The 26,805-nt window shown below is 45.8% G+C and overlaps 1 protein-coding gene across 4 annotated transcripts; it reads right to left on the bottom strand.

Annotated features, from left to right (window-relative positions):
* Positions 1 to 618: 618 nt before the first annotated feature.
* MAX (MYC associated factor X) lies at positions 619 to 25,625 on the bottom strand. 4 transcript variants are annotated; one of them, XR_006705093.1, is made up of 6 exons: positions 25,336 to 25,613; positions 24,563 to 24,589; positions 16,772 to 16,879; positions 3,406 to 3,529; positions 2,842 to 2,926; positions 2,089 to 2,148 (listed from the first exon to the last, which is right to left on the bottom strand). XR_006705093.1 is itself a non-coding variant. In XM_045451258.1 (5 exons), the coding sequence occupies exons 1-5, from the start codon at positions 25,369 to 25,371 to the stop codon at positions 1,961 to 1,963; spliced, it is 483 nt and encodes a 160-aa protein (XP_045307214.1). In that variant the 5' UTR covers positions 25,372 to 25,625; the 3' UTR covers positions 619 to 1,960. The 4 variants fall into 4 exon arrangements, 2 of the variants coding, with proteins under 2 accessions (XP_045307214.1, XP_045307215.1); XR_006705094.1 differs by having other exon boundaries at positions 2,826 to 2,926; XM_045451258.1 differs by lacking the exon at positions 2,842 to 2,926 and having other exon boundaries at positions 619 to 2,148; positions 25,336 to 25,625.
* Between the last annotated feature and the right edge of the window lie 1,180 nt (positions 25,626 to 26,805).

Genomic DNA, 26,805 nt, shown 5'->3' on the forward strand with positions numbered 1-26,805 from the left:
GTCTAGGAATAGCAGTATTTCTTGTCAGCCAGACAGGAAAACCAAAGCTGAGCTGTGTTCTGGCCATAAACTCTCCTCCTTTCGAGGTCAAACGAGTTGAGGCCAGTGTTGGTCCCTAGGCCGAGTAGAGCTAACTCGGTGCTGTTGAAGCCTCCTTTACCACTAGTGCTTGGCAGCTCTGCTGCCTCCTCTTACTGTGGTGGAACTCTCTAGAAACTCAAAGGACCTGGAGAACACCAGTCACTTCTGAACTGGGCATTCATTACCAGGAGAAACCCAAACACACAGCTCTGGGCTACCAATTCCCCAAGGGCCATTTATTTAGCAGGAGCTGTATCTAGAAATGTTGCCCTGGTTAACCCCATCCCTGTTGGAACTAAAAAAGCTTCTATCCAATGAGCAAAGTCACCACCACTGGTTTACCCACTCCCTGGCCGGCCCAGCGGAGCTGAGCCCTGAGAACAAAAAGGGGGGTGCTCTGGCTTAGAAGAGCTCCTCATTCTGCAAGCCCACGTAAGTGACCTCTGCTTCTCTCTCAGGTTTCCCCCCATGGCCTCCGGAGGGCTCTTTCCTTAACCGTCTTGGCCTCTACAAGGGCAAGAAGACACCACCACCAAGAAGGATAAAATAAGTTTTTATTTATAGTCTTATAGTAAAGGGGAAAGCCTTAACTTGCAAGACAATTCTTGGGCAGTATGTACAACATACTTTTTATTTCCATGGAATGGAATCAAACACGGACTGAGACTACAGAGTACACACTAGAAATCAGCAAATGCCAGGAACGGAGTAGGAAAAAGACAAAGAAATGAGGCCTAAACACACAAAACCCTTCACTGGGATCTGCTGACCGCAGCCAGGACCAGGGCTGGATCACACAATGGGAACGGGTTCCAGGACAGTTGGAACAGGAATGGGGTCAGGGTGGGGAAGGGTCCGCACTGGGGTGCGGGTTTAGTACCAGGTAAATTGCTCTTGGTATTTACATACAAAATCAGTTGGCTCTATTTCTTAGAAATACACACGGAAAGAAAGGAAGATTTGATCATTACTTTATGAATCTGTCGCTTTGCAATACCGACGTCATCAGAAATAGGGACAATTCACTCAGATTCAAATTTCAGTAGCAGGAAATAAATATCAAAACATCATCACTGGCCCTCAATACAAAACCTCTACCCGACCCGATCCTCCCTCCTTGTCCCACCCCCTACCACCCCCTGGCGGCTACCACTTCACTGCTGCCCGCTGTCCCCCACACATACCACACGAGTGTCACGCAGCCCTCCCTAAGGTTGGCTGGGAGAAGCAGGAGTGAAACAGGCCAAAGACTCTGTGCTGCAAATCTGTCCCCACTTGTATTTATACCACAAACTTCTTCAAGGATCTGGCCTTTCAATAGGAGCGATAAATAGCTTTTTAGAAAAAAACAAAAACAAAAACTTAAAAAGAAGGGGGATTAATTCTGATTACTCCAAACTGGTCATCTTCTTAAAGTAGAGCAGTCCACAGATTCACAAAGTCTATCAAACGGAGGTGAGGATGGCCTGGGAGGAAAGGTCTGGGAGGGGCAGGAGTCCTCCGGGCATGTGCCCGGCGGGGCTGGAGGAGCTGGTGGGTGGTCAGGACACCATGTGCTCAGAGGTCCGGCCGGCCGTCTGTCCTCCACAGAAAAAGCTGCCAAGTTGGGGTATTTTGGTTTAAAAATTCCTGGTGGGGACAGGGAATCCCTGAAGGGAAACATTAAAAAAAAGCTTGTGGAAATGGGGAAGGAGAACGAGAGCTGTTGTCCAAGAGCTTCTACGTAAAAATAAAATTAAAAAAAAAAAAAAAAAAAAAAAGAGAAAAGAGGAAAACAAGAGTCTCTTAAATGGTTCTGAGGGTTCTAAGGATGAACTGAAAGGAGGATGGGACGATGGAGGAGACAGACAGTTTGTATTGCTGGCCTGCCCCGCGGAGCTTAGCTGGCCTCCATCCGGAGCTTCTTCCTGCTTTGGGGCTCTTCGGGCTCCGACTCCGAGCTGGAGTCTGAGCCTCCATCGAAGGCAGAGATGGTGCTGCCCTTGGCGTTGGTGTAGAGGCTGTTGTCTGAGGAGGGGTAGTTGGTCTGCAGTTGGGCACTCGACCTCGCCTTCTCCAGTGCACGGACTGAAAGGCAACCAAGCGAGCGGGTTACAGCCTTCTGGAGACTAGGGAAGCAACCGAGTCTCAGCTCAGGGTCCAGCCTGTTCTTCCGAAGGGCTTGCTGGCCCCCGAGGCTCAGGGTGGCTCAGAAGTAACTCCCTTCTGGTGCCTGTTCCACCCACACCTTCATTTCCTTCCTCCTTTCCCAGCCAGACCTGGGGGCCCAGTGGACATGGCCAGCCACTCTGCAATGCCTCCCAACCCTAAAGAGAAGGCTTGTGATGTCACCGTCCTGCCACGGAAGTCGACTGTAGAGACAGGAGCATAAGCTCCCTGTGGGACCCAGCAGCACAATGACAGAGAAGATGGCCTGGCGATGCCAGGCTCCACAAGGGTGTGAAGGCCACACAACAGCAGGGAAGGATGACATAAGATGTCGGCCAAAGAAAAGTTCTGGCTTAGCTCTCTCGTACAAGATCCACTTGGAAAGACAAGCTGGACACTTGGAAGCAAGTCGCCAATGCACACAGCATACCTGGGCCTCTCGACACACAGCCCCTCCATGCAGGCTGCGTGGCCCAGTAACCAACCCGATACTGCCTCCCACTGCCCATCCCTCGGGGTTCAGCTCATCTTGAGCCTGGAAGGTCAACCCACTCATTTTATCTTATTTTATTTTATTTTATTTGAGGTGTTCTAACCCAGGTGGTTACTTGCATTTCCTTTTACTTGCATCTTCCATGAGGGAGGAAGAGAAGTGAATTCCCCAGGAACAAAGAACTTGATCAGCTCTCGCTTTCCCCTGTGGTTGTAGGAAAAGGTGGGTGTGAGCATTGGAGAACAGCATGGGCCTGGCCCATAGGCTGCCCTGATTGGACTACCATTGACAACGGGGAGGGCTCACTGTCCCTGAAAACCTGGAGTTTCTGGTACTTACAAAGCACACTCCAATCCAAGGACCTCAAAGCTCTTTTGAGACACCTGATGCCAGGTGTGACCCCTACCGCAGGCAGAGCACCTGAGCCCCAGGAAGGGGAGAGATCAGGTCAGAAAAAAAGTCTCCAAATGTCCAACCCCTAGACTCCACTGTTCCCTCACTGGCGGCTCAGGTCCTTCCTCAGGATGGTTCTAACACTCAACTATTCAGGCCCAAGAAGCAGGGCTGCCGCTGCTTATGAGCACGCGCTCCGTGACTGGTTCTGACTCTGCAGGCCCAGGTGCGAAGCCCTGACCTGGCCGGAGCACAGCAGGGCCGGCTGCCCCACCGGCTCACGTGCTCACCTTGCTGCTCCAGGAGAGCATTCTGCCGCTTGAGGTCATCGATATCTTGCTGGTGTGTGTGGTTTTTCCTTCGCATATACTGGATATACTCTGTGGCTTTGTCTAGGATTTGGGCCCGGGATGCCTGTTGCAATATGAAAAAAAGCAAAGGGGACAAAATAAAGACCTAGTCCAAGCGGTGAGGAAACTATGCCTTTCTGCAACAGCAGCACGGGGGAATGGAAGCAGGAGGGTGAGGTGGGACAAGGCTGAGGAAACACAGGAATCGCTGCTAAGAGCCTTCTTTGTGCCAGTCAAGGCGTCGAGTGCTTTATGCAGCAGCACTCTCTGAGAGGCGGCTCCACCAGGGACCCGAGGCTCAGAGAAGTTTACTTGGTTAGCCAAAGTCAACAGCTAGATAGTGGCAGAGCCTGGATTCAAACTCGGATCCATCTGACTCCTGAATTTGTACTCCCCCCATCCCCTTTGGTTCTTTAGATTGCTTTCAACTTTCGGCCTGGCCATGTCTGAAAACATTAAACTACTACTTAGCCAAGAGCTTAGGCTACTCACTCTCTGCTAGGGTGTGACTACGGGCAGCTGGTCCAGTGAGACAAGAGCAAGATCTCGGTGGGAGCCAGCTCGGAGTTGGAGGAGGCTCAAAATTTTTCCCCAAGGTCCCTAGATTTCAGACAAACCCTGACTGTGTTACCTATTTCCAACTGAGCTGTGCTGCTGTGTCACCATTTCAGCCTTCCTGGCTAAAGAGGCTTTTGTGAAAGCTGTCAGAGCTTGATGTCAACACAGGAAGGGCATGAGATTGGGACATTTCAGGAAGCAACCACACCTTTACCACAGCCGTGGGCAGCCTAGGCACTGCCCTGTTAGAGGAACAAGTTGATAAGCCATTAAAATGGATGTCAGGTTACTCTGCCCCTGAAGGCCAAACATGCCTGGAAGATTCCCTCCAGGTTGCAAGCATGGCCAGAGTTACTCACGGCCAAGCAACCAACTAGCCAAACAGGTAGAATGGTACAAAGCCAAGAGGACTGATGCCCAAGGCAGGGCAGTCTAGAAGTTGAGTGTGGCATTCAGGCCACCGTGTCTTCTGAGGAGTAGCAAAATTTCTTACTCGGGGTAGGGCAGTACTCGACAATTCTGTGTTACAATCCTGGCGGGTCCTTGACAACCAGAACACAACAGGGGGGAAAAGGCAGAGAAAACATCCACACTCAGGATAGCAAAACTAAATCCACTTGTATTAAATCCTGACAATCTCAATTTATATACTTCGGGCTGGGCTGGGCATCAGAGAAGTTTGCAAGGCCTGGATTTATTCACCAGTCCTCACAAGTACTAGAATTTCCAGGCTTTCCTCTTATAGCATGCTTAAGGCAATTTCCTCAAAAGGAAATTGTTCATATTCAACCATTTTTATCTGGTGCAAATTATATGCAAGGAACTGAGCAGACACTGTGGGGAAACAAAATGTATTAGTCATGACTTCTTTAGCCCAGAAGCTTACTTACTATCTAGCTGAGGAGCTAGAGATAAATATATCTATACACAGACAAACCACAGGGCAGCACCAACAACTGTAACTTGAGTAGCACAGATTAGAAAGGCCATGGGAAAGATGGCTTCTGGCTGGGGTGATTACCTACTGTGTGCCAGGCATGGGCCTCGGCCTGTGTGTGTGCGCAGGCACACACGTGCACGCTCCCATCTGAAACAGTGAAGCCTGGTCTAACCCAGGGTGACATCTGTGGGAACGGGTCACTCTGGGCAGGGAGAATAGCACAGCATAGGCATGAGAGTGGAGACTGAGCCAGGTGTGCTTCTTGAATAGGGCACCTTCTGTAGGAAGAATGAGAGTACCGTGCCACCGGGGCTTGCAACTCTGGCTGCAAGGCTACTTCAGTTGCTGTTCCCCATTTCTGCTGAAGGGGACTTATCAGGTCTAATTATTAGGGGATAAAATGAAAAAAAAAAGGGGGGGGGCACATAATTAGAAAGGAGTAATGAAAATACTCTGCTTCTCTAGATACTACAGAAGGAATTTTTTTTAATGTTTATTTTTGAGAGAGAGAGACAGAGTGCAAGTGGGAGAGGGGCAGAGAGAGGCAGACACAAAGCAGGCTCCAGGCTCCGAGCTGTCAGCACAGAGCCCGACATGGGGCTCGAACTCACGAGCTGCGAGATCATGACCTGAGCTGAAGTCAGACACTTAACCGACTAAAGCCACCCAGGTGCCCCTAGAGATGGAATTTAGAAGTAGCACTGTAGGAAAGGTGGCAGAGTGGCAAGGAAGAGTTTAGGCATCCAGGAGACAGTTGCATTCTGAGCTCTGTCATTAATGCGCTCTGTGACTGCAGATATAATCTTTCTCTCTGTGGCTTTTTTTTTTTAAAGCTTATTTATTTGAGAGAGAGAGAGAGAGCGTGAGCAGGGGAGGGGCAGAGAGACGGGGAGAGAATCTAAGCAAGCTCCATGCTGTCAGTGCAGTACCCGATGCGGGGCTCAATCCCAGGAACTGTGACATCATGACCTGAACTGAAAGCAAGAGTCGGATGCTGAACCAACTGAACCACCCAGGCGCCCCTCTCTGTGGCTGTTTCTTATCTGACTCTCAGACCCCAATCAGCCTTCCAAATTCTATGCACCCCATCAGGATCCAGTTGCTGTGCATATTCACATCCCAGTCTCTCTTTAAGTCTGCCTATTTTTTCCACTAACAGTTCCCAGAAAGCAACACTAGCCCTTATTTAACTACTCATCTGCAGCTGGGACGAGGGGAAAGAAGCAAGACTGAAAATGTTTGGTGAGGACTCTTAATGAAATACCATATACTACCATATGCTACCAATAATGAGTAGCAGCCTGTGTGCGACCAGTTTCTTCTTCACATATTTACACATGAAACCATGAAGTGAAAGTGAGCAGTAAGCAGAGCACAACAAACCAAAAAGGGAAAAAGATCCTGTGAGTGGTGCAAGTTTCCATTCCAGGGCAGTTTTCGCATGAAGATAAAATTCACAGATGCTCAGAACACAGAGGTCCCCAAAGAAGGTGGGATTGGTATACACCCGGCTCAAGGCCTCCAGAGGGCTAAGCACAGCCCTTCCATTATCCCCTGAAGGCAGAAGCGTCCCAGGCCACCTCTTAGCCAAGTCCAAAAGAATGGTTCAATTAATTTATTAATTGTGCCCTTCCCAGAGTACTCACCAAGTAAAATCCAACGAGAGAAAACTTAAAGCACAGAATACAGAATTCCCCCACATTTACATGCATATCTAGTCCGGGGGGGGGGGGTGGTTGGTGCTGGAGGGACTGCAAAAGGTTGAGATGAGAAAATGCTAGACATCTAAAATCCCCTCTTCCTGACTTTCCAAACCATATGATCACATGCCTGGCCACAAGATTAAGGTGTGGGCAGGCCCTTCGCGCCTTTAGGAGTTTCTACTATGTGAACAATAAAAAGAAACAGACAAGAACCTTGGGCTTTATGGTAGGACTGTGTGCGGCCCCAGGCTTTAGAGCATGGACTATGGAATGGCCCAGGGCTTTCGGTTTCTGTTTTTTGAAATGCAGGGTTAGCTAAGTCAGCAATCTGTGAGTGAGTGACTGAGCAGACAGAACTTGGTAAGTCATTGTGTCCACAGATGGACTGTTGCCTTTGGATACCTGTTAGGAACTGGGATAATTTTCTCCCTGCTAGGTTTTACAGTTAGGAGGCACAAATTCTGATTCCGCCTTTCTGAGCAGAAACCGATCTCTTTAATGGTCTGGACACAGCCCTGAGACAGCACACACTGTGGCTGGGGGGACCAAAGAGGTACTGGGCCTCTTATGTGACCGTGCGAGTCAACGTAAAGTGGCTCCTCGGGTTCCTCCTTCACCTGTGGGAGCCATGCAAAAATTCACTGGACAGCCCTGCCAGGTCCTGTTCCAAAGCCCCAGCTGCATTACAGCAGTACAAATGATGACGATGATAAGAATGGCAGCAGCTAACACTTACTGAGCACTTATTTAATGCCAGGTATCTTCATACAACCTTCTGATGTATTACGTCCCCTATTTTATAAATGAGGAAACAGAGGCACAGCGCTCTAACTTGCCTAGTAGCAGGTAGTAGAGTCAGGATTTGAACCAAGGCCTCCAGGACACCTCTATTTTGGGAGCACAGAGGAAACTGTGGAACTAATAAAAAAAGATGGACAGAAATGCACTGACAGCACGGTCTGAGAGAAGAGTCTGAGCAGGAGGGAAAGGACTACGAAAGAGTCATGTGACTTGTCTACACTGATGTCAATAAAGACCCAGGGAGGATGGTTTCCTTGGAGGAGTCAGAGTTTAGGTAAATCACCCCCGCACAGTTAATGAGTGCAGGGATAGAGCTGAAGCTGAAGACTAGTTTTTTAAAATTAGGTTGACAAAGTAAGAAATAAAAAAAAAGTAGCTTGTAATAACAGCAGCATTGAAGGAAGATTGTTTTTCTTTTTCTTTTAAAGACAAGTAAAAACCAAACAGGCTTCTAGCAGAGAAGAGACAAATAGAAAAGGCCTAAGGATGCAAGATAGCTTGCATCTATCTAGGACTGAACCTGACCCCGGAGGAGGGGAAACACCAGCCTCAACAGTGCGGTTAGCCTCGTTACCTAACAAGGATAAAACCAATATGGACAAAGAAGACCCACTGTGGTGTGGCCAAGGGGCCCAGCAGGTTCCTGCCCCTTTTCCAGCTTGTGCCACAGCAATAAGGAGACAGAAGAAAGGGTCAACTCAGCCTCGAGAGGCACCCACTTGACTAGAACTCCATTTGGGAACACAATGCACCCACCTCATGTGTTGCAAGAAGTGACTACATTATTTCACAAAAGGATCAAACCCAAGAGTTTCATTCTAATGAGAACCTTCTTAAGGCCCCAAATGTTTCTTGAAGTAGTTAACACTGACATTAGGATAAAATCCAAGGTTACTAAATCAAAACTTTTTACATAAGGCACAGTTCCACATGTTTCTGGAGATGTAAAGCTTATTACAGTAATCTGGATTTGTGTAAAAAGCCACGTTATTTTAGAAAGCAGGCGGAGAGAGGTAAGGAAGAGAAGAGTAGTGCTAGAATGTTCACATTAGGAACACCATTGCTATTCCCTGGGGTTCTAACCCTGACTCGAGAAGTAATCACCTTAGTCGTATTCATCACTTTTCCTCCTCCCTCCTCATTGTCAAAATCAGATGTTACCACTGCCTTGTTCCCTCAAGAACCAAAATGCCACATCCTGGGGAATGGAAAAAGAACTACTGCCTGACTCACTATCTGACATTTGTTTTGCACTACATATTTTAGGAAACATAAAACCTTTATTCTCTGACACCTTGCACAACCTTTTACACATATTAAGGTAAAGAGAAAGCTAGGGCAAAGCCTATATACATTTCCATTTGAATAGTCATCTTCTGAAAATAAAAATTAAAGAATCTGCACAATAAATCTGGGCCTGCATTAAAGTGGTTCATTCCAAAATGGAACCCCCATCAATGCCAACAAGGGAGGCTGTGGGATCAGAGCCACCCTCAAAGCTTCCTGCTACCAAGCCCTCCCCAGCCTAGACTATTTTGTGGCTTACTATGGGAAGGCATCATACCCTTTACGGGGCTTAGTTAAAGCCAGGAGTCAGACATTTGTTTAAGAGTCAACACAAATCATGTTTCAAACATGTTGTGCCCTTGGTAGTTTGAGATGAGGGTGTGACACTTATTCATCAAGGTTTCACCATGAAGGACAGGAGCACACATTCCCCAAAGAGGAAATACAACTAGTAAATAAACATGTGGAAAAGGATTTAATCTTCCAGGTAATAAACAAAATACAAAATTAATTACTAACTCTGCCTACTAAATTAATTCCCCCTCTTCAAAAAAATTCCAGTGATGGTAATACTGGTACTTTCAAAACACTGTCAAAAGACTAGTCTTTTTGTTTTTGTTTTTGTGTTTTTTTAAATAAGGTGTCTATTTATTCTTAATGTTTATTTATTTTTGAGAGAGGCACAGAGTGTGAGTGGGGGAAGAGCAGAGAGAGAGAGGGAGACACAGAATCTGAAACAGGCTCCAGGCTCCGAGCTGTCAGCACAGAGCCCCACGCGGGGCTTGAACTCACGAACCGTGAGATCATGACCTGAGCCGAAGTCGGACACTTACCGACTGAGCCACCCAGGCGCCCCTAAAAGACTAGTCTTTTGAATTTGCTTTAAAGAATAAGAAAGGAAAGAATGAAGACATGAAAACAATCCTCTCTAGAGGAATTCTGGCAACAAATGGCAAAACCCAGATGTTCTTACTCCTAGACCTAGCAATCCAACTTCTTGGAATCGACTCTATGGAAACAGTCACCTGCAACAAAATGGTCATCACTACATTATTTATAAAATCAAAAAATGAAAAGCAACCTAAATGGCCAACAGAAACATGCCTAATGACTAAACATATGAATACATCATCAGCTGGGCAAAAGGCATGGTACGTGACAACAGCAAGCTGTAACATTTCTCCCATGTAAGGCGTGCAGAGGAAGAAACCAGAAGGGAATACACAGATTGGTAATACCATCATCTCCTTGCTTCTTAGATGCCATCAATTATTCCATGGATTTCATAATAGCAGCTTGTTGGGGGAGAACTAAAAAAGGCAAGTTTCTTTTGACGTTCACTTTAAGATGGCACCCAATGTCAGTCATATTAAAGTGGGGTGTCCAGTGGGGAGACAGGTCTTTAAACTGCATGGTCGTCCAAATAGCTAATAAGCACTTGAAATGTGACTAGACTAAATTAAGCTGTGCTGTAAGCATAAAATATACTGGATTTTGTTGAAGTCATATTTATTTTTGCATACTAGGTTAAATACAATATATTATTAGAATTAACTTCATCTGTTATTTTACTTTTTTACTGTGTCAACTAGAAAATTTAATTGTAGGGGTGCCTGGATAGCTTAGTCAATTAAGCGTCTGACTTCAGCTCAGGTCATGATGTCACGGTTCGTGAGTTTGAGCCCCACATCAGGCTCTCGCTGAGGGTGCAGAGCCTGCTTCAGATCCTCTGTTCCCCTCGCTCTCTGCCCCTCCCTGTTCACTCTCTCAAAAAATAAACAAACATTAAAAAAAATTTTTTTTAATTGTATCTGTGGCTCACATTAAACATCTGTTGGGCAACACTTGTCTTCAAATCTTAGAACAAAAGAAAGCTCTAGGTTGGAGGAAGGGGAGGTTTTCTTCTTCCCATTTTTCCTAAACTTTTGTAATTTTGCTGCAAGGAAAGAAATGCTGAAGGGAAGCCCCGGAAACCAACTGGGTATCCTTCAAATCTCGAGATGGAAAAGCATTAGGTTCGGTTTCCTGGCTCTCTAGTCCTCTCCATAGGAGTGAACCTTCCCCTGCTCTGCACTGCAGAGACTTCCAGAAGAGTGGACAAGGCTTCTGCCCTCGAGAAGCACACCCTTTAGCTAGCTGATAAGATGGTCACAGAGAAAAGGGAGACACAGGCAAGGCCCCATGAAGCCCATGACCACTGGGGCTGATGGGGGAGCAATACTGTGGGGTTCTCTGGGTGGTGAACTGCTTGATATGAGCCGTGAAGGCAGGCAGGCAGACAGGCCCAGGCAAAGAGAACATGGAGGCACTCCAGCAGCCAAGAGTGCACAGGCTGGGGGGCCCTTGTGAGTGGGTCTCTTCACTGTGAAACCCTGATGTCATCCAGGCAGTAAGGCTGGAGTTGGGCCTTGAGAGAAGGAAGGAACTCCAACAGAGGACATTTCTGGGGGAGAAGAGGAGGGTGTACACTGCTCCACAGTCAGGGAAGGGGGAGAAAAAGCAGGAGGGCAAGGTGGGCACCTTCTTTAGAGAACATAAAATACCAATCCTTACCTTGAGGGGCACTGAAAAGCCCTGGAAAGGTTTTCAGTAGCACAGAAACAGTTTACAAGGAATTCAATAAATCAGTACACTTACATTTGCCGAACCCAGGGATTAATGGAGACTCGGGCAACCACGGACAATAAATTTAAGATAGAAAATTAAATTTTTGAAAAACCTAGTTGTGAAGCAAATTACTGCACAGGTTGGAGTCTGGTCAGGTAATAATGAGTAAGGTGGTGAAAAGGGCAGGGATGTGGCTTACTTTCATCTACAACATAATCCCTTCAACAGCCCCATATGATGTAGAAACAGTGTTGCCAAATGAACTGCACGCTTTAAGAGGCGCCCACCAGAATGAGCCTCTCCCAGTATAACAAGACGCCCACCAGAATGAGCCTCTCCCAGTATAACGTGGCTGGAGTGGATGGACAGGGGGCCTCTTTCCTTTAGTTAACAAATACTCTGCACAGTTCCTGTGCCAGGAACTGAGGGAAGCAATACGACCAGAAGCTGTTTTCCCTGCCTTCGTGGTACTTCTTATGGTGTAGTGTGGAGGACGGGCAGACATTCACCGGGTAACTACACAAACAATTAGAACTGGGATAAGTGCCCTGGTCACAGTGCTGAGTGACTTTAACAGGACACTGACCTTCAGCTATAAGAACTGTCAGGTTCCCTGTCACAAGTGAGTTATTTGACAGACGCCTTAACATGTTAAGGAAGCGGGCTTTCATGGAAATGAAACAGACTAGCTCAGTATTTTAACCTCTCCTTCAATGCTCAGCACGTTACCTTATTATTGCTAGGTATTACATATAATCCTCTCTCCCAACAAGGGAGCAAGACCTTCAAGAGAAGACACTATTATACCTTTTAAACCTTTACAGCACTCACATAGGTCTTGGGTCTTAACTAAACAGGTGAGCACAACCATGTTGGCTGATGTTCTTTCGTTCAAGGACTGAGCAAGCCCACGGTTTCCTCTGGCACTCTCACTCCACAGCTACGTACTGGGAATTACCACGTGCCAGAGTCTATGGCAGGAGCTGACTGGGGCGGTGCCCTCATGTTCTCATCCAAAAGGAAAGAATTCTGAACTTAATGCTCACTAAAAGAAACCCCAATTTTATTTTCATCTTAGGTTATGTTCTCTCTTTTTAACACAGCTCTATCCAGAAAGGAGAAATCCATAGCACAACTGCCTGAAACCAATCAACATTAAGATAAACACATTTAGGAAGAGACTTAAAAGATGAGAAATTTCTATAAACCACCATACAGCTACAAATGGCAATGTTGCAATAGAACCTTTTATCACTAAAGTCAACCATGCTAAGGAGACAGTGTGATTGGATGCTGGGGCTAACTTATGGGGTGGAGGGAAGAATTATATCCCCATGTGAAGGCAAACTAATGGGCTGGCCACCAGGTCTTGAATCCACGTCAACAGGATGAGTTCAGTGCCAGCAAGCCATCGGGTAACCCTCCCTAGCACCCAACCTACTGCCCTTAAAACAAAGAATAATTCTGTTCCAGAAAAGTAATGTCTTCCCAGAGAACAGTCGTTACTCCCTTACTCTGGTTGACTGGCTGATGGTTCTAATTCCATCTCATCTTTCCCTGTGGGATGTCCAGTGGAAGAACTACATGGGAAACAAGAAACTTACACAACAGAGTTCAAGAGTCTACTTGCTAACGCTGCGACCTATGGCAAAACCCAAATGGACCACCAACTACAATGGTCTATTTCTCAGAGAAGCTATGTGGACTCAGAAAAACGTACAGAGTTAAATGATCCTCAACTGTCTGCACTTCAGTGGCACCTACATATACCACCCCAGAGGAGAGTATTCTAGCAATAGCCCCTGAATGACATACTGCCAAGAATACCGGCTCTACCTTGAGGGAGCTCCCAACGTAAAGACAAGATATGGTAGAAAGACTGACCTTGGCAATCGGCAATCCCGAGTTCTAGTCCCTGTTCAGCTACAGACAGGGACCATGATCTCAAGTTGCTTCCTCATCTCTGACACAGTAATGATGGCAGGAACAGCAGTAATAGCAAACGTCCAATTCTATTAGCATAATACCTCAGAGAACTGTTGTGCTTACTTTTACATTGCATCACAGATGTTGATCACTGATTTTTTTTTTTTTTTTTTACTTACACAGAAGGTGATCATTTTTTATAATGTTTATGATAACAGTATAAATAAAGGAAGCCGAGGATAGAGTTTGGGTCTCACATTTAAAGCTATTTTTTTTAATACAAGTATCCCCCATTCTTGGTTAGGATCCAATTCACTCAGTACTGGTTTTGCATTAAAAATCAAAAGGCTTAGGGGGCGCCTGGGTGGCGCAGTCGGTTAAGTGTCCGACTTCAGCCAGGTCACAATCTCGCGGTCCGTGAGTTCGAGCCCCGCGTCGGGCTCTGGGCTGATGGCTCGGAGCCTGGGGCCTGTTTCCGATTCTGTGTCTCCCTCTCTCTCTCTGCCCCTCCCCCGTTCATGCTCTGTCTCTCTCTGTCCCAAAAATAAATAAACGTTGAAAAAAAAAAAAAAAATCAAAAGGCTTAGGACACGTGACAGATAATTCAAATATTAAGTGAGAAGTCACATGGAAGTTAAAAATGCTCAAATCAAAGGAGCCTGGAGGCTTTCCTGCAAGAATCCACTTGAAGCTCACCCAAACTCACGATTATTTACACAATGTCACAACCTTAATTACTGCAATCCAAATCAAGAATTAGCCAATTTCCTTTAGGTTCAAATACCGTATTTTTAAAAAATTACAACATTTAATGAGCACAGGGAAGACTGAGAGACAAAGCACTCTTCCTGCTAGACTCCCTACAGCATCTATGAAACAATGCTGGCAGATAAGGAAAACAATGTAGACGGTGGAATTCAGATGCGAAGGGGCTCAGGGTTACTTTACTCATGCTCCGTGTGAAATATCTGGATTAGAACACAGAACAGGACTCTGAAATTAAAAAGGCACCTGGTAAATTCCCACACTAGGGCTTTATTGATGGGCTCCACATAACCTGGCCCCTTGACTGCTCTTCTCCCCTATTCCTGCTACTTCTCTGACCTCATTTCCTGTCACCATCCCTGCAGTTCCAGCCTGGCCACTCTGGCCTCGGCTCTGGACAGGCCCGGCAGTGCTCCCAGGTTCCTGCCTTGTGGCTACTACACTTGCCTTCCCTTGGCCTGGACTGCTCATCACCAGATAGGTACATGGTTCTTTCTTTCACACTTCCTTCAAACCTTTGTTCAAATGTTGCCCTGCCAGTGAGTTTTGTCTGGCTTATTGAAAACTGCAAACCTTCCTTCCCTGTTTAATTTTCTCCACAGCACTTAACTGAGAGGCTATATATATTTTACGTTATTAGCTCATTTTCTATCTTTTCCTCACCAGAATAAGCGCTTCTGCTTGTGTGTTTTGTTCATGGCTGTCTCCCTAGCATCTAGAACAGTTCCTGCCATGTAGAAAAACCTCAAATAAGCATTCGATGAACAGACTGAGTGAATAAATGAACTGGCCACAATGAAGGACTATTCAGTTTAAGAGGCTACCAAATTCAAATCATCAACTTCATTGAAGAAAGGAGACAAGAGGATTTAGGATACTGTGATTTTAAGGACTTAAGGAAGATTATTATGGTAATGTAAAATAGGCTGGATAAGGAAAATGGTACAGCTGAGCTCCTATGACCAGCCTCTCCCGAAGTGTCCTCAAACTTAAGAATGTCTAAGAATCAGTAGTAAATCTGACATGAGTGATCCAAAGGCCACTTCTTGGGAAACATTGCCTTGGTGCCACTCCTGGTTAGATGTGAGACCTAAGAGAAGGGAGCTCATTCCATTTAATTCACCAAAGTCATTTTAATCGATACCATGGCATATGAGTAAGCACTGACTGTCAACAGCTCAAACAAACACAAGAGATAATCCTTTGCATGTGTGTACTTTGACGAAAAGAATGAGTCTGTCTCCCCATCATAAAGATTTCCTGTGCTGCTTAGATGGTGTTGTGTCTAGGAATGCTGTTATCCTAGGTAAGCACCTTAGTTCAAGGACACTTAAAGCAAGTCCACGTTAAGTAGGCCTAACCCATGACAAATTCTGGTTTTGCAATACTAGGTATTCACTGGCCTGTTTTGTTTTTTCATAAAGGTCAGACTTACTCCATGCTTCAGCCACATACAAGGCCACACCTCAGATAAGGTATAAAGCACATGATTTACCAGAGTGACAGTATAAACAAAGTGAAACTATAATGGTTCCAAATTTGGCTCTGGATAACCAAACTCAGGACCCCCACCCACAGAACTGAATCAGGAGAGCTACGGAAAGTATACCTGAGAGCAATGATTTTTCTTGAAACAGCTGTTTTTTTAAACACTCTATCACTAAACAGAAATACACAGGTCCTCTTTCCAGTCTGCCATTTCTACCACTGAACTGCTGCAGAGAGCAGCTGGCTACGTTCTGTGTTCAGGATATAACTAACTGTGCAAACAGATGTTTTTTCCAAATTCCAAGAAGTGACCCCAACCCATACGCTTTTTACTCAAAGCTTCCAACTTTGTTTTTCAAATGTAGAAACAGCTGGTGCCTACCTCTCCAGGGAAAACATTAGTTTCTGGAAGGCCATCAGTGGGGCGGAGGGAAGCAGGAGAAGATCAGTTACTATTTTCCCTCCATTTCGTATGAACATGTCTCTTTCCTTAAGTCTTTTGTCCCATGGCTTAACATGCTCTTTATACGCCTTGAAATAACAGCTGTTGGAACTGGGAGATCACTAGTGTCCAGGTTGGTTCACATACATTCCTGAGAGGTCTCATTTAAAAGAAGTACTAACTTCGAACTATACAAAAGAAATTCTCGGGGCGCCTGGGTGGCGCAGTCGGTTAAGTGTCCGACTTCAGCCAGGTCACGATCTCGCGGTCCGGGAGTTCGAGCCCTGCGTCAGGCTCTGGGCTGATGGCTCAGAGCCTGGAGCCTGTTTCCGATTCTGTGTCTCCCTCTCTCTCTGCCCCTCCCCCATTCATGCTCTGTCTCTCTCTGTCCCAAAAATAAATAAACGTTTAAAAAAAAAAAAAAAAAAAAAAAAAAAAAGAAATTCTCGTGGAGGTCTAGGGAATCACTAACCTCAGAAATCCTTAGTGTTATCCCAAACTTCTATGGGCTGCTCCCTATACTATAGTTATAATAAATTCTTGAAGGAGTAATTTTTTTTTTTTTTTTACAAGTAATACTGATTTTAAAAGAGAACTCCTACTAATGTCTTACAAGCAGCTCCATTTTATCTGTCGTTATTTGCTAAGGACAGAGTAGGTGTGTAATGATACCCAAAAAATCAAAAAGTAAGGAAACCATGTAATTTCCTTCCAGATAGGTGAGTGGCCTGGTAAGCCCCACAGCAAGTTCCAAGTTAGTTGTGGCCATCAGTTTCTCCATAAACTCACCTTCTCTCCTTGGAGTGATGGGACCGAGTCCCGCAAACTGTGAAAGCTGTCTTTGATGTGGTCCCTACGTTTTCGTTCCAGTGCGTTATGATGAGCCCGTTTGTCAGCCTAGAAGAATGGGAAAAAGAGCACATTAGCAATGTTGTTCCTTTTGCTTGGTACAGGTGGGTGGGGAATAGCCTGGAAGTATATGCTGTCAGCGCTGTCCCTGGCGATTGGGCTGGGAAGGATTTGTCGAGGTGGGCAGTTAGGAGTCTCCAGAATTAGGATCTGCTAAAGGGGGAGAAAGGGGTGAGCAAGGCTTGCGACAGGAACATCCAAAGTAGCTCGATGCATCCAGCTCATGCATAAGTAAAATAAAAGTTATTCATGGGGACAAAGTGCAACTCTCCTGCAACATCAGTCTTCCCCCACAACTTACTTATGTGACAGAACAGCCGCCAGTCCATGGTTAGGAAGTGACCAGGGAAAAGCTCCAGAGGGGCCCCTTCATAAAATGTGATCACCCCCACTGTAAGAGATTCCTCATGGTGGGTGCCCAGGAAAGGAGTAAAGTCACTGGTACAGTGCTTTTCATGTGAAACCCATCACCATGAGTCTGCTCTGGGCTCCAGCTTGCTAAAAGGGACTAGTTTAAGACCTGCTCACCAAATCATACAATAGAAACTAAAACCTCTAGAAAAGCCAGATGCGTGAATTGAGATTATGACAGAGATGATAAAGACACCAAGTACATTCTGAGTTCCTGTTTTTTAAAGTGGATCCACGGTGCCATCCTGCCAAGGGCTTCCCCTCACACAGGCTATGCCAGAAAGTTTGCTCTTAGATAGCAAATCATCTGACACTCACAGGCTCTGAATAAATTTCCTCAGGCACCTGTGGCAGGTCAAGCTTATTTGGCAGTATCTAAATACCCACAGACTGGACCGAAGTCTTTATCCTGTCCTGCTTAGAATCACAAAGAACTATCAGCTGGAGAGCGACAAAGACTGGTGACAAATCACAAGCGGCAAAATACACGGGCTTCAGGCAAAAGAGAGTGCTGGAGAGCACTGCAAGAGAGCTTCAGCAGGTCCCTAATAAAAGAGCATTTCCTCCAAATGGAACACAGACACTTAACTTAGTCTAAAGCAAGAACCTTGATCACTTCCACACTTTGGGAATTATGGAGAATAATATACTCTGAGAATTTACCCTGAATACACAAGGTTGCGCTGAGCTACTCAAAGAGCAAGTCTGTATATGGAAATTTCGGGTAGCTTTAACCTACCCAGACAGAGCACCGGGCACTTTAGATATGAAGCAACAAGAGTAAATAACTTGGCTTAGACAAGAATGCCTCAAATTAATCCTTGTACTAGACAAGATGCACAGGCAAAAATCTATAAAGACAAGTCATGGGAATGAAAGGACTTAGAATTCTACTGTATAAGCCTAAGTCTGAGTCATTACAGAGGAAGAGGAGGCTGGGAGGAGCTGTGGTAACCAAAGTCCCCTCCTGGTGTCTCAAGCACAACACCTCGCCTCTAGCTCTGCTGAATCGGACACCTGGTTCCCATCATGGCCATGGTTGTTTCTACATGGCATGGCAACTCATCTTCAGGGCAGATGCCTGGGCACTTCTAACACCCTCCTAACCTTGTTAAAGTCTGAATTCGTGGTAAAGTGAGTGCTTGCTGAACTCCAATGACGTATGAAATCTAGGGGGACACTGAGGGAATGATCAAGCTTGGACGCCAGATAACTTAAGGCTAGAGGTAGGTGTGCTGCACCACACAGCATTAGAACAAGAATGCCGATGCCTTCTAACAGCAGTATGAAATAACTTGGAAGTATTGAACATATTTAAATACCCAGTCCTTTCCTAACTTACTGTCCCCTCTAGTCACCTACACAGGTAAGGTGGGCTGGGTTCTAACCTTGACTCTACCTAAAGCACTGAGAAGGTGGAAATGACATCTGCCTCTCCAGCATTTGTTACCTACTCCCTAAGATGGTTTATTTACATGCAAATTAATTGCACAGCTTTGGTCTCCAGCAGCAGCCCAAGATACTCCTGTCTACTAAATCACCCTGATTCCTGGCCCTCCTCCCGGCTTAAGAGCTGTGCACAGAAGCAGTGACAGCAGAGTTACCCACAATTCCTCTCGTTGATACAAATAAAATCCTAATTGTCTGTTTTCTTTCTGGGAGAGTCCTGCATATCTCAAAAGGTTAGAATCAAGTTGAACTTGGTTTCACTCAGGCCTGCACTAGACAGGTGGAGCCAGGTATAATCTAACACCAAAATCATCCCCACAATGCACTACCCCTTCCCATTCACTGAGCCTTGAAAGGACTCAAATGGACAAGTCTTTTGGTTAGAGGATTGTTAAGTGAACTTGGCTGTGGACCATCAGCAGAAATCTTGGCTTCTTATCTGGGGAGCCAGCCAAGTTTGAGAAGTTGGCTCAACAAGGAAAGGCAGCAGTCCACTGCCTGGTAGAAAGCCTAGGCTGGGGACTGTTGTTCTCGAAGTAGTGGATGGAATTTCTGTGGTGGTTCCAGGCCCAATTTAACTAGCAGAAGGGTAGAATCTTAGACCAATCCCTGTTGCCATGTCCATCCCAAGCAGCTACTCTTAACCAGAGTCAATTTCAAAGCTCTCAGAGACAATGGCAATGATGTATTGTCTCCTCCCTAGGCCTCATCTGAAAGAGCAAATTAAAAATATGCAGAACTAACATGCCCAACTCCAGGCAACTCTAGACTAAATGATACCTCTAGTGGCTTGAAAGACCATATGAAAAACCTTTACACAATGCTGAGAATTCTGTTCAGGAAACATTTCCAAACCACAGAGATCCATCCAGCCCGATAATAATGTTCCCCTGCCCCCCCGCCCCAAATCATCCAAATGGAGGGCCAGTTGCCAGGCTTATCACTGCTTTGTTAACAGTCTTCACTTGCTGGAAACCTTTTTCGAAAGAGCCAAGATTTCAGAGTTGAGAATGAAAAACAGGGTAAAGACTTCCAGTGTAAAGCATCTGAGATCCTCCCACAAACTCAAAACTAGTTTAAAACAAGGGGGTGGGAGTGGGGTGCGGGAAGGGCCAAACAACTGTGTGTCTTAAATAAAGCTCAACTCAAGAAATCAGCCAGCTTTCTGTTGCCCATACTGAGATGTCTGAGAATGAAGATGAATGGGACCAAACAAATTCTAGAAGACAGCAGAGGTTTTCCTGGGCTACACAGCTGGCCTACAAATGCCTTCCTCCTTACATCCTATAGGAGCAGTGGCTGGATGCTGCCACTCTTCAACTACACTCAATTTGCAGTTTCTGCCAAAAAACCTTTCCTTCAGGGCATCCCAGGCTAACAGAAATCCTAAAGGGTTGTGCGATACTGAAGAGTGGCCCACAGATGCTCAACAGGAACTCTAGCACCAAATCGCTTCCAGCTTTGACATCTCTGCCAAGGTTTTTATCCAGCCTCTCAGTTTTATTTCCACCAAACTTTCCATACTGGCAGCCAGAGTAAAAATCTTCACCTACAATTTGTCCACCTCTGACACTAACAAGCACGTGTATCTTAAGTGTTATTATATGTTGAAAGCAAACATTATTTTGCTAGCCAAGAAGTTGCTAAACTGGCAGGAGGTCATTCAAGCTAAGGAGGTGTGTTCAAAATCGAGGGAAATCTCTTTAAATTATTTCCTTCCAACTTACTGCACAGAGAATGTATCTTCCTTCAAGGCCTTACATCAGTTAGCAGCCTCATTTCCTACAAGTTCTAGGTAGGCAAACAGCAGGGGGAAATAAATGCTCCATTATTCAAGGACGCACAAGGTTTTCGAGAACGATGCCATTTCCAGGCTATCTGACATCTAACCCCACCTATAAGGAGAATCTTCTTAACTCCAATACAAAGAATGCTCAGCATATACTGAAAGTTGCTCACTAAACACGTACTGCCCTTAAGAAATTCAAAGATTGCATTTTAGAGGAGAGATAATGTTGCTTATTGTTAATAAGCTACTCTTATTAAACACAACCATGGAAAATACACAGGTTCAAAATTCTCATCAGAAAAGATCTATTTATTACTTCTGATGGGAAGCAAATAGGAGAAATAAAACTGAATTTCTAAGCAACTTAACTCCTTTTAATCAACATGAAAACAGCAACATGAAATAATGGGCAGCTGTGACGAGAAACCACTAAGGTCCTTAATAGGAAGATATAAATTTCAAGTTCCCAACACCTCTCCTGCTAGAAGCCAAATGCCTACTATACATTTCTAAAATCAACTAAATACATGTGTTTTTGAGGTTTTTTGTTTTTTGTTTTGTTTTGTTTTGTTTGGCATCATTTGGTGCCTAAAAGAACTTGGGAATGCTATTATCCAAATATGCTATCAAACTACAGCCATTTGAGAAATTAAAAATGCCTTGGTCATGAAATTTTAATCGAAAACCAAGTTAGATTCCACGATCAACAATTTCGCCATTACGGGCATTTTGAAAAAGGACTTTAAAACATAAGAACACCCTTTAGTCTAACAAACAGGCGTATTTAAGAAGCAAGCCTGGCATTTCTGTACCACTGTCAACACTCTGAAGCACACACAAATTACATGCAGCGTGCAGCACTTCTACGCAACTAATTCCAGGTAAAACAGACAGTGGCTTCCAAGTAAATTCCAATCTCAAAGACGACCAAGCTCATTCCCTTCTAAATAGACTGTAATTCCCAACAAAGCACAGAGCACTACGAAGTTAGAAATATTTAATAGGAGGAAGACCCACACGTGAAACTGCACAGATCTGTTTTTATACCCCTTAACAGATATACTGTAACTCTAACACATCCAGCTGATATGGATAATAAGCCTTGAGTTTCCTAACACACCAACCCTACATTTCTCGTCTACTTTCACTTTTTTCCAAAAGTAACTTCCCAAACAGAAATAAAACAAAAGGATTTACTTCGTATGAAACATACCCGTCCCAGAAAAGTTTCTCTAAAATGCAGATTTTTCCCTCCAAAAAAGAGTAAGATAATACCAGTGGGACTGTGAGATGCATAAAATTTAGTAATAAAAATATTATTTCCTTTACAAAGCTTACTGGTCACTGGAGAAGCTGTTTTCCGTTTGCACTGAGGCAACAGAAAAAAAAATTCACCAAATCAGTTTCACTTTCTGTTAGAGTTAACCTCACTTCCTAACTATTCTTGCAGAGAATCTTAAATTTCTCACACAGTAAGGCTGTATCTACTGTAGTGACCTCATAAAAGACAAATGAGGGTCTCTTTTTACATTAGGACCCACAGAACCTTCCAAATAACTTGTTAGAAGTTCTTCTGTAGTCCTGAATATTTGGTTGTTCACAGTCCACAACCTTTTCTGAATACAAAGCTTATGAATAGTTCCCTCCAAATTAAAAAAAAAATGTATTATCTATACTAAACGGCAGGAAATAAAGTGATGTATTCACAGAGAAAAGAACCCCGAAATCCTTTTTACCCTATTTGTTCAAGATAATTGTTTGATATGCCATAAAAATTTATCTGTTGCTTCTTCTTTCCATGCTCTTATGATTATTTTGTGCCAGATAATGTTTAAAAGTCTCGGCAAATAGGCATGCCTGGATGGCTTAGTTGGTTAAGTGTCCGACTTTGGCTCAGGTCATAATATCACGGTTTGTGAGTTCGAGCCCCACATCGGGCTCAGTTCTGACAGTGTGGAGCCTGGAGCCTGCTTCACATTCTTTTCTCCCTCTGTCTCTGACCCTCCCCCATCCGCGCGCACGCGCGCTCTCTCTCTCTCTCTCAAAAATAAACATGAAAAAAAATTAAACAAAAAAGTTTCAGCAAATAGATGTGTCAAATTAAAAACAGAATCAAATCCACTCCCACTGCCCACCTCCCAAAATCAAAGAGAAAGATCTTAGGCACCTTAACACCAAACTAAAAATATCTAAGAAAAACAATGACATTAGCATTCTAGGAGAGTGGAAACATTTTAATAATTTAATAAAGCAATTTACATCAATACCCATGTGGATGGATATTTTGAAAAGCAGAAAGCTTTCAAGAACTGTAAGCCAAACTGTCACAAAGAAAACTCTCTCACTGGAAAGCCAATGTAATTCTAATTCAAATAATGATTCTGCAAAGGAGGCCTAACCAATCCCTAACCTCCAACCGTGATCAAGCCCTGGAATACATTTTATAACTGGAAACTTGGCGGGGGGGGCGGGGGGGGGGAATGTTTTAAAAAGACTGGGTTCTAAACACGAAACTCAACATTCACACCATTAAGGGTAACAGTAACTAAGAAAAAGGAACTGAATTTCCAAATACATGTGTAAAGGTAAGTATCTGACAATACTTCAAGGAAAAATAGAGCAAAATCTTTTTTGTGACTATTACCCAGGGATAATTTTTTAAATCTTATGGAACAACTTCATACTCCAGATTTTATGGAAATATTAGCTCTCAATAAACATTTTTCTTAATGCCTATCTGCTTGGAGACCCTGCAGAAACTTTGCCTGCTCTACTGAACAGTAGGTACAAGGCAGTGGACATGCTTTTATCCTGTGATAACAGAAGCATCAAAGTGGCATCCTGCAAATTCTAACAAGTCCCCAAACATCATGTCAACAATCAGAAAAGTAAAAAAATCTGGATTTCTAATCTTCCTTCAAAACAGGAAGATCTGGCAACAGTGAGCCCTCACTCCCACATAACAACAACCCACTGGAGTTTAATGGCTGTCTTTTCAGTAAAGACATGTGCTGTCCAGAGCCCTAGTCCTCACCTCTGCTCTCTACTTTATTCCTGATGATCTTACTGCCTGGGCCCCCCAGAGGCATCTGAATTTTTGACCCCCCATTCTATAAACTCTGTACCGTTCCCATTTGTCAAATGTTAAGACACTCTGATGTACTTCTCTCCCTCTGACTCTGATTTATTTTGTGTCTATTCTTTTTTTCCTTTCTCTAATCTCTTCATGGAACACCCACCGCACTGTCCCAGACTGGAAAGGCATGAGATTAGTGTCTATCTAAATCCACAGAACATCTACTGAGAACATTAATATCAAAACCCTGAGAAATTACTGATAACACTGTATGATCTCAACCGCCACCTTTTAGCAAATCTGTCTCTGCAATGCCACGCTTTCCTCAACAATTTTTCTATTTTCTTTATACCTCTCCTTCAACGCAAATAGACCACAATAAGCTGTTTGTGACACTTTCCTACTCAACCTTTGGCTCCTCTACATTTCTAATTTCTGCATTAGAAAAATACCAGGTTGTGCTAGACTCTATAGGCCTATAGAAATCACATGACTTTTGGTTAAAGATGATTTTTCGCATGTGGCTTCAGCCTCACACAACTACGCATGTATTGTTTAGAACCTACTTGTTCCAAAGTAAATCTGACAACTTTGACCCAAAATAATACAATTTACTTCAGAATGACACATTTCTCATTTTACACTTACAAAGTGACAGCCAGATCACCCACGTGAAAACTACTGAACGATTCATTTCTTTGCAAACAGCTCCTTTCACTCACCTACAGTCCACTGAAACTTATCACCTGAGAGTCTAGAATGATGAGATTTGCAAACCCGACCCCCCCACCTAGAACCCCAGAACAAGGCCCCGCCTCACCTTAGCGGTTAACAGGAGAGTTTACTACAATATTAAAAATAATAGAACAATCTCTTTTTCTCTCTGACCCCAAAAAGGACTAGAACTGAACGGAAATGAAAATGAAATGGAGAGTAGGAGACGTACCGCAGATTGAAACCTCGGTTGCTCTTCCTGGAATAAGAGAGAAAAAAAATAGAAAATATAGAAGTTATTTTTACACTTCACATTCAATAATAAGAAAGAAAATGCCGGCGGCGGAGGAAGCGGCGGGTGGGGAGTCGGCCCGACCCCCCTCCCTCCCTCCCCACCCCACGCCGACATCACCCCAGCGGGATCCGGTAGCGGGGCAGGGGGGTCCCGAGCGCCGCCCCTCCTTCCAGGATCCGACATCGGCCGGAGGGGATTTAGAGCACTGTCTCTTCCCCCTCGCACCCAGCTCGGGGTATCTGGGCACTCCCAACCCCTGTCCGCTCTCCCTCACCCCCCAGGATCCGCGGGTCACGGGAAGAGGGTGATCGCGGACCCAGGGGGCAGGTCCTGAGCGTCGTCCCCTTACCCGGGATCCGGACAATGGGATCCCAGGCGCACCCCGTCCCAGTCCCCCGGATCCTGAGCGGGATAGGGTGGGAGCGGGAGGCCGCAGCACCCTCCTCCACGGGGGGAGGTGGGGGTCCCAAAGGCCGCGTGTCTCCTCCCCACCTCCAGTCCCAGAAGGCCGCTCCGGCTAGGAGCCCGGAGGGGAGCGAGCCGGGAGCGCGACAGAGGCGGTCCCAGTCAAGGGCGGGGGGAGGGGGGGTGGGGGGGGAGGGGAAGAGGAGGAGGCTGCCCGACCCCCTGCCGCCGTCGCCCCGCGGAGAGCCCCGGCCGCTGTCCCCGCCTGACAACCCGTACGGGAAGGAAGAAGCCCCAGGACTCACGTCGCTCTCCACCTCGATGTCATCGTTATCGCTCATTTCCTACGGCCCAGGGAGCGGCCACTGCAGCGGCGGCGGGGAAAGGGGAGGGGTGCAGGGGAGGGGGAAGTCACCGACAACAACAAGCCGAGTCCCCCCACACACACACTCACTCACTCACTCACTCGCTCTCTCACTCACACTCACACACACACGCACACACACACACACAACACGGGCGAGAACCACCTCCTCACTGCAGCACCGGATCAACGGCGGCACGCACGCCCGGTCGGCCCCCTGCCACGTGACCGGGCCCGTCACGCTGGGGCCGCCGAGACTTGTAGTTGTCGTCCCTTTGACTGACGGCCCAGCTGGAGCCAGTAAAACTACAAATCCCATAAGGAACTGCATATAGTCGTCGCCAGCCCAACCTGTTGACGGAGCCCAGGGCGCCTGCGTGTCCTGTGGAGGGGGCGGAGAGAGAAGCGGCGCGATGCCTGCTGGGAGTCGTAGTCCTCAGACCGCGAGTTGTCAGGAGGTTTTCTTCCCAAGGCAGCAGAGGAGGCTGCCGGGAAGATAGGACACGTGGAGGGAGTTGGGGCTCCAGGAGCCGGGCATGGTCTGAGCGCTGGGCGCCGGGCCCAGGGGGCAGGGTGGAGGCTCTGGGGGCGTAGCCGGCTGCCTAAATAACGATGCCTCTCCTCGTGCGACTAGTTTTACTTTGTCTTTTTGGTGCCTGAGTTGCTCTGCATTGCGCCCTGGGGCGTAACCCACTAGGGCCGGGGTTGGGCGGGGGAGGGGAGGGGGTGCAGATCTTGCTGCGGCAGACTAGGGGGCGCGGCTCCGAATGCCCGTGCGTACCTTTGGGATCTGGCTGTGGGGATGTGTCAATGGCAGGTGTTAAGTGGTGTTACAGGACAGGCAGGATAACCGGCCTTGCTGACGGACCGCTCCCAGCCTTGAGAATCTTGTATTCATTCACGCGGGGGTAACCATGCCTGCTACTCATCGTGAGGCTCCTGCATTCATTGACCCCCGACCTTCATCAACCGTTTACTTGGAAGTAAAACCCCTTCTGAGTTTGTTGTCGCCCACGTAGATTAGGGAGTGCCCAGTTCAGAGTGCCATATTTGAGAATTGCAAAAAGTATCAAAACGGGAAACCGCACTCTATCCAGTTAAATTCATATTGAACACCTACGATGTGCCAACACGGGGATGTCATAGTGTATGAAACTGGACGGGTCCCTGACTTCATGCAGCTCACGTCTGTAGAAACAAAAACAATACTGCGGCGCCATCATTTAAAGAGTGTACAGCAAGTCCTACAGGAAGGAAAAACAAGACACTTTTCAATCCTGAGGTAAAGTAACTGAACTACTCTTGTACATCCGGTGTCCAAAATGAAGGACATTTCAAGCTTTTCCCTTAAGTTACTGATTCCCTAATGAAAACCATTTTATCACTAACCTTTGAATCCAGAAATTTGGAG

This window comes from Leopardus geoffroyi, chromosome B3 (assembly GCF_018350155.1).
Source record: "Leopardus geoffroyi isolate Oge1 chromosome B3, O.geoffroyi_Oge1_pat1.0, whole genome shotgun sequence".
Taxonomy (NCBI): Eukaryota; Metazoa; Chordata; class Mammalia; order Carnivora; family Felidae; genus Leopardus; species Leopardus geoffroyi.